A 7,901-nucleotide genomic window follows, 5' to 3' on the forward strand; every position below is an offset into this window, starting at 1 on the left:
TGACTCGCGCCCCCCTCCCGCCGCGGTGACGTCACTTCCGCCCTTCCCTTCCCGCCTGAGCGCTGAGAGGAGGACGCCGCCGCCATGGTGAGCGCTCGGTGGAATCTGCCGCCATCCGAGTGCGGGAGGAGCGGGGGAGCGGCGGGAAGGGGGCGAGGGGGCGAGGGGGAGCGGCGGGCGAGGAGGGAGGGGATGGCGGCGGGAACGGATGGCGGCGGGCAAGGATGGCGGCGGGACGGGGGCGGACATGCCACACCCCCCCCCTCACGGCCTTGGCGAGGCCTGGTCCGTCATGGCGGCCGTTGTCCCCCCGTTACTCCTTTAACTCCGTAACCGCGTGTGTCCCCCCATAGTCGTGTGTGTTTATGTCCCCATAACCGTGTGTGCCCCCCCAAAACCGTGTGTGTCCCCCTCTGCCCCCCAAAACCGTGTGTCCCCCCTCTGCTCCTCATAACCGTATATGTCCCCCCGTAACCGTGTGTCCTCTCTCATTCCCCATAACCGTGTGTGTCCCCCAAAACCGTGTGTCCCCCCTCCGTCCCCCATAACCGTGTGTGTCCCCCCATAACCGTGTGTGTCCCCTTGTGCCCCCCATAATCGTCTGTCTCCCCCGTCCCCCACATAACCGTGTGTGTCCCTCACAACCGTGTGTGTCCCCCATAACCGTCTGTGCCCCCCCAAAGCCGTGTGTGTCCCCTCTTTGTCCCCTCATAACCGTTTGTATCCCCCCAAAACCGTATGTGTTTCCACTGTGTTCCTCATAACCGTGTGTGTCCCCCATGACCGAGTGTGTCCCCCTCTGCCCCCCATAAACGTGCGTGTGTCCCCCCATAACCGTATGTGTCCCCCGTGTGTTCCCCCATAACCGTATGTGTCCCTCCTCTGCCCCCCATAACCATGTGTCCCCCCATAACCAAATGTGTTCCCCTCTGCCCCCCATAACCGAGTGTGTCCCCCCTTTCTGCCCCTCATAACCATGTGTGTGTCCCCCATAACCGTGTCCCCCCCCAAACCCGTGTGTGGCCCCCTCTTCTGCCCCCCATAACCGTGTCCCCCCCAAACCCGTGTGTGTGTCCCTCTTCTGCCCCCCATAACTGTGTGCTCCCCTTTCTGCCCCCCATAACTGCGTCTTTTTCCTCTGCCCCCCAAAACCCACATCCTCTCCACCCCCTAAACGTGTTCCCTTCTTTGCGTCCCCCCTTTCTGCGCCCCATAGCCGTGTGTCCCCCCAAAAACCATGTGTCCCTCGTCTCTGCCTCCCATAACCGTATGTGTCTGTGTCCCCCATAATCGTGTGTCCCCCCCAAAACCGTGTGTGTCCCTATTCCCCCCATAATCGTGTGTGTGTCCCCCATAACACTGTGTGTGTCCCCCAAAACCATGTGTCCACACTCTCTGTCCCCCACAACCGGGTGTGTCCCCCTCTTCTGCCCCCCATAACCGTGTGGCCCCCCCTTTCTGCCCCCCATAACCGCATCTTCTTCCTCTGCCCCCCAAAACCTACGTCGCCCCCACCCCCCAAACATGTTCCCTTCTTTCTGCCCCCCATAACCATGTGTGTCCCCAAAACCATGTCCCTCTCTGCCCCCCATAACTGTATTTGCCCCCCATAACCGTATTTGCCCCCCATAACCGTGTGTCCCCCCCATTTTTCCCCCCTCCCACAGTCTCTGGTGATCCCCGAGAAGTTCCAGCACATTCTCCGGGTGCTCAACACCAACATCGACGGACGCCGTAAAATCGCCTTTGCCATCACCGCCATCAAAGTGAGGAGAGGGGGGGGTGTCACGGGGGGGGGGGGGGGGGGGGCAGGAATGGGGTAAGACCCCCATTTAACCCCCAAACCCCCTTTTTTTTGTACCCCTCAGGGCGTGGGGCGCCGTTACGCTCACGTGGTGCTGCGTAAAGCCGACATCGACCTGACCAAACGGGCGGGAGAGCTCACTGAGGATGAGGTGAGGGGCTGGGGGGGCAAATCTGGGGGGGGTGGGGGGCAAATCAGGGAGGTAGGGGGCAAATCTGGGGGGTGGGGGGCAAATCTGGGGGGGTTGAGGGGTGGTGGAGTGGCCTGAGCGGATATGGGACTTTGGGGGGGCTGATGGAGGACAAGGTAGAGGGCAAATCTGGAGCGGTGGGGGCAAATCAGGGGGTGAGGGGCAAATCTGAGGGGGTCTGGGGGCAAATTAGGGTGTGGGGGGCAAATCTGAGGGGGTCTTGGGGCAAATTAGGGTGTGGGGGGCAAATCTGAGGGGGTCTTGGGGCAAATTTAGGGTATGGGGGGCAAATCTGTGGGGGTATTGGGGCAAACCTGGGGGGGTTGAGGGGTGGTGGAGTGGCCTGAGCGGATATGGGACTTTGGGGGGGCTGATGGAGGGTAAGGTAGAGGGCAAATCTGGGGGGTGGGGGGCAAATCAGGGGGTGAGGGGCAAATCTGAGGGGGTCTGGGGGCAAATTAGGGTGTGGGGGCAAATCTGAGGGGGTCTTGGGGCAAATTTAGGGTGTGGGGGGGCAAATCTGTGGGGGTCTTGGGGCAAACCTGGGGGGGTTGAGGGGTGGTGGAGTGGCCTGAGCGGATATGGGGCTTTGGGGGGGGCTGATGGAGGGTAAGGAAGTGGGTAAATTTAGGGGGTGGGGCGTAAATTGGGGGGGGGGGGCAAATCTGAGCGGGTCTTGGGGCAAATCGGGGGGGGTTGGGGCTGTTATAGGGCTGTTTGGAGGGGCATTGGGGCCATTTTGGGGGCGCTTGAGCCATTTTTGGGGTAATCGGCACCATTTTGGGGGTGGTTGGGCCATTTTTGGGGTAATTGGGGCCATTTTTGGGGTATCAGTGCCATTTTGGGGGCGTTTGGGTTATTTTGGGGGGTAATCGGCGCCATTTTGGGGGTGGTTGGGCCATATTTGGTGTAGTCAGCACTGTTTTGGTGCCGGTTTTGGGGTTTCAGTGCCATTTTGGGGGTAATTGGCACCATTTTGGGGGCGGTTGGAGCCATTTTGGTGCCATTTTGGGCCATTTTTGGGGTAATTGGTGCCATTTTGGGGGTGTTGGGGCCATTTTGGGGGTAATTGGCACCATTTTTGGGGTGGTTGGAGCCATTTTGGTGCCATTTTGGGGGTGTTGGGGCAGTTTTGGGAGCATTTGAGCCCCTTTTTGCGGTAGTCAGCACCATTTTGGGGGTGATTGGGCCATTTTGGGGCCACTTTAGGCCATTTTGGGGCTGTTTTGGGGGCATTTGGGCCGTTTTTGGGGCAGTCAGCACCTTTTTGGGGGCATTTTAGGAGGCATCGGCATAATTTTGGGGCTGTTTTGGGAGCGTTTGGGCCATTTTGGGGGTGGTTGGGGGTGTTTTGGGGCCACTTTGGGCCATATTGGGGCTGTTTTGGGGGCATTTGGGCCCTTTTTGGGGTAGTCAGCACCTTTTTGGGACCATTTTAGGAGGCATCGGGATAATTTTGGGGCTGTTTTGGGAGCGTTTGGGCCATTTTGGGGGTGGTTGGGACTGTTTTGGGGCCATATTGGGGCTGTTTTGGGGGCATTTGGGCCCTTTTGGGGTGGTCAGCACCATTTTGGGGCCATTTTAGGAGGCATCGGCATAATTTTGGGGCTGTTTTGGGAGCGTTTGGGCCATTTTGGGGGTGGTTGGGCCATTTTGGGGGTAGTTTGGGCTGTTTAAGGGCCACTTTAGGCCATATTTGGGCTCTTTTGGGGGCATTTGGGCCCTTTTTGGGGTAGTCAGCACCGTTTTGGGGCCATTTTAGGAGGCATTGGGATAATTTTGGGGCCGTTTTGGGGGTGTTTGGGCCATTTTGGGGGTGGTTGGGGGTGTTTTGGGGCCACTTTGGGCCATATTTGGGCTGTTTTGGGGGCATTTGGGCCCTTTTTGGGGTAGTCAGCACCATTTTGGGACCATTTTAGGAGGCATCGGGATAATTTTGGGGCTGTTTTGGGAGCGTTTGGGCCATTTTGGGGGTGGTTGGGCCATTGTGGGGGTGGTTTGGGCCGTTTAAGGGCCACTTTGGGCCATATTGGGGCTGTTTTGGGGGCATTTAGGCCCTTTTTCGCATAGTCAGCACCTTTTTGGGGCCATTTTAGGAGGCATCGGCATAATTTTGGGGTTGTTTTGGGGGTGTTTGGGCCATTTTGGGGGTGTTTTGGGGCCACTTTGGGCCATATTTGGACTGTTTTGGGGCATTTGGGCCCTTTTTGGGGGTAGTCAGCACCTTTTTGGGGCCATTTTAGGAGGCATCGGGATAATTTTGGGGCCGTTTTGGGAGTGTTTGGGCCATTTTGGGGGTGTTTTGGGGCCACTTTGGGCCATATTTGGGCTGTTTTGGGGGCATTTGGGCCCTTTTTGGGGGTAGTCAGCACCTTTTTGGGGCCGTTTTAGGAGGCATCAGCATAGTTTTGGGAGCGTTTGGGCCATTTTGGGGGTGGTTGGGCCATTGTGGGGGTGGTTTGGGCCATTTAAGGGCCACTTTGGTCCATATTGGGGCTGTTTTGGGGGCATTTGGGCCCTTTTTGGGGCAGTCAGCACTATTTTGGGACCATTTTAGGAGGCATCGGGATAATTTGGGGGCCGTTTTGGGAGCGTTTGGGCCATTTTGGGGGTAATCGGCACCATTTTGGGGCCATTTTGGGGTGTTTGGGCCATTTTGGGGGTGGTTGGGGCCACTTTGGGCCATATTTGGGCTGTTTTGGGGCCATTTTAGGAAGCATCGGGATAATTTTGGGGCCGTTTTGGGGGAGTTTGGGCCATTTTGGGGCCACTTTGGGGCAGTTGGGGCTGTTTTGGGGCGGTCGGGGGTGGTTTTGGGGTGGTTTCGGGTCCGTTTGGGGCCGGTTTGGCTCAGTGGCGCTTTGCGGTCGCGACAGGTGGAACGCGTCATCACCATAATGCAGAACCCGCGACAGTACAAGATCCCCGACTGGTTCCTCAATCGCCAGAAGGACGTCAAGGACGGCAAATACAGCCAAGTACGGGCGCCCTGGTGGCCATCTTGGGCCTTCTTTGGCTCCCCATGGCCTTCTTTGACCCCCAATGTCCCTCTTTGACCCCCAATGTCCCTCTTTGGCCCTCCATGGCCCCCTTTGACCCCCAATGTCCCTCTTTGGCCCCCCAATGTCCCTCTTTGGCCCTCCATGGCCCCCTTTGACCCCCAATGTCCCCCTTTGACCCCCAATGTCCCTCTTTGACCCCCAATGTCCCTCTTTGGCCCTCCATGGCCCCCTTTGACCCCCAATGTCCCTCTTTGGCCCCCCAATGTCCCTCTTTGGCCCCCCAATGTCCCTCTTTGACCCCCCAATGTCCCTCTTTGGCCCCCCACGTCCCTCTTTGACCCCCCACATCCCTCTTTGGCCCCCCAATGTCCCTCTTTGGCCCTCCATGGCCCTCTTTGGCCCCCAATATCCCTCTTTGACCCCCAATGTCCCTCTTTGGCCCTCCATGGCCCTCTTTGGCCCCCAATGTCCCTCTTTGGCCCCCAATGTCCCTCTTTGGCCCCCAATATCCCTCTTTGACCCCCAATGTCCCTCTTTGGCCCTCCATGGCCCTCTTTGGCCCTCCATGGCCCTCTTTGACCCCCCACGTCCCTCTTTGACCCCCAATGTCCCTCTTTGGCCCTCCATGGCCCTCTTTGGCCCCCAATGTCCCTCTTTGTTCTCTGTATCCCTCATGTCCCCAATGTCCCATTTTGTTCTCTGTATCCCTCATGTCCCCAATGTCCCATTTTGTCCCCTGTATCCCTGATATCCTGTATGTCCCCCTGTGTCCCTCTTTGTCCCCTGATGTCCCCTAATGTCCCCCGGTGTCCTTCTTTGTCCCCTTGATGTCCCCCCATGTCCCTCTTTGTCCTTTGTGTCCCTAATGTCCTCCAATGTCCCCCCGGGTCCCTGTTTGTCCCCTTTTGTTCCCCCACATCCCTCTTTATTCCCTGATGTCCCCCCATGTCCCTCTTTATTTCCCGATGTCACCTCCGCATCCCTCTTTGTCCCCCGTGTCCCTGATGTCCCTCATGTCCCTCTTTGTCCCCCGTGTCCCTGATGTCCCCCAATGTCCCTTCGTGTCCCTTTTTGTCCCCCCGTGTCCCTCTTGATTCCCCGATGTCACCCCCACATCCCTCTTTGTCCCCTGTGTCCCTGATGTCCCCTCTGTGTCCCTCTTTGTCCCCTGATGTCCCCGATGTCCCCTTTGTCCCCAGGTCTTGGCCAACGGTTTGGACAACAAACTGCGTGAGGACCTGGAGCGGCTCAAGAAGATCCGAGCGCATCGCGGCCTGCGGCACTTCTGGGGGTGAGGGGACACGGGGGACATCGAGGGGGGATTTGGGGGCATCAAGGAAGGGTTTGGGGACATCAAAGGGGATTTGGGGACATCGAGGAGGGGTTTGAGGGCATCAAAGGGGGGATTTGGAGACATCAAGGAGGGATTTGGGGGCATCAAGGAGGGATTTGGGGACATCAAGGAGGGGTTTGGGGCCATCGGAGGGGGATTTGGGGGCATCGAGGGGATTTGAGGACATCAGAGGGTGGTTTGGGGACATCAGAGGGGGTTTGGGGACATTAAAGTGGATTTGGGGACATCAGAGGGTGGTTTGGGGACATTGAGGAGGGATTTGGGAACATTGAGGGGGATTTGGTGACATTGGAGGGAGATTTGGGGACATCAAAGGGGATTTGGGGACATCGGAGGGGGGTTTGGGGACATGGAGGGGCATTTGGGGATATCAGAGGGTGATTTGGGGACATCAAAGGGGATTTGGGGATATCAGAGGACGGTTTGGGGACATTGAGGGGGATTTGGGGCCATTGGAGGGAGATTTGGGGATATCAGAGGGCGGTTTGGGGACATTAAAGGGGGGATTTGGGGCCATTGGAGGGGCATTTTGGGACATTAAAGTGATTTGGGGACATTAAGGGGGGATTTGGGGCCATCGGAGGGGGATTTGGGGATATCAGAGGGCGGTTTGGGGACATTAAAGTGGATTTGGGGACATTGAGGGGCATTTGGGGATAACAGAGGACGGTTTGGGGACATTAAAGTGATTTGGGGACACTGGAGGGAGATTTGGGGATATCAGAGAGCGGTTTGGGGACATTAAAGGGGGATTTGGGGCCACGGAGGGGGATTTGGGGACATTAAAGTGATTTGGGGACATTAAAGGGGGGATTTGGGGCCACGGAGGGGGATTTGGGGCCACCGGAGGGGGATTTGGGGACATTAAGGGGGGATTTGGGGATATCAGAGGACGGTTTGGGGACATTAAAGTGATTTGGGGCCATTGGAGGGAGATTTGGGGATATCAGAGGGCGGTTTGGGGACATTAAAGGGGGATTTGGGGCCACGGAGGGGGATTTGGGGTCACTGGAGGGCATTGGGGCGGCGTTGGTGACCGCGGTGGGTGTGCGCAGGCTGCGCGTGCGAGGACAGCACACGAAAACCACGGGACGACGCGGGAGAACCGTCGGAGTGTCCAAGAAAAAGTGACACCAATAAAGAAAGAGAGAGTTTCACACCACCGACGGAGCCTTCGCACGAGGGGGGACGGGAGCTTCGCACGAGGGGGGACGGAGCCTCAAACGAGGGGGGACAGAGGCTTCGCACGAGGACGGGGAAGAGGGAGTGGGATGCGGTGTCTCCTTGCACGAGGATGGGGCTCAGACGGAGCCTTTGCACGAGGATGAGGGTCATGGGGAACGTTCACACGAGGATGAGGCTCAGATGGGGCCTTTGCACGAGGATTGGGGCTCAGATGGAGCCTTTGCACGAGGATTGGGGCTCATGTCCTTCCTTCCCAGGACCCTCCAGACCCTTTCTGGGATCTCCAGACCCTTCCCAGGACCCTCCCCAGGATCATCCAGACCCTTCCCAGGACCCTCCAGACCCTTCCCAGCATCTCCAGACCCT

The 7,901-nt window shown here is 58.0% G+C and overlaps 1 protein-coding gene across 1 annotated transcript; it reads left to right on the forward strand.

Annotated features, from left to right (window-relative positions):
* The first annotated feature begins 10 nt into the window (after nt 1-10).
* RPS18 (ribosomal protein S18) lies at nt 11-7,512 on the forward strand. Its single transcript, XM_054052028.1, has 6 exons — nt 11-87; nt 1,668-1,766; nt 1,869-1,955; nt 4,871-4,972; nt 6,196-6,287; nt 7,406-7,512. Exons 1-6 carry the CDS (start codon nt 85-87, stop codon nt 7,479-7,481), a joined length of 459 nt encoding a protein of 152 aa, XP_053908003.1. The 5' UTR covers nt 11-84; the 3' UTR covers nt 7,482-7,512.
* Nucleotides 7,513-7,901: the final 389 nt, after the last annotated feature.

The sequence above is a fragment of the Cuculus canorus genome, chromosome 31, assembly GCF_017976375.1.
Source record: "Cuculus canorus isolate bCucCan1 chromosome 31, bCucCan1.pri, whole genome shotgun sequence".
Taxonomy (NCBI): domain Eukaryota; kingdom Metazoa; phylum Chordata; class Aves; order Cuculiformes; family Cuculidae; genus Cuculus; species Cuculus canorus.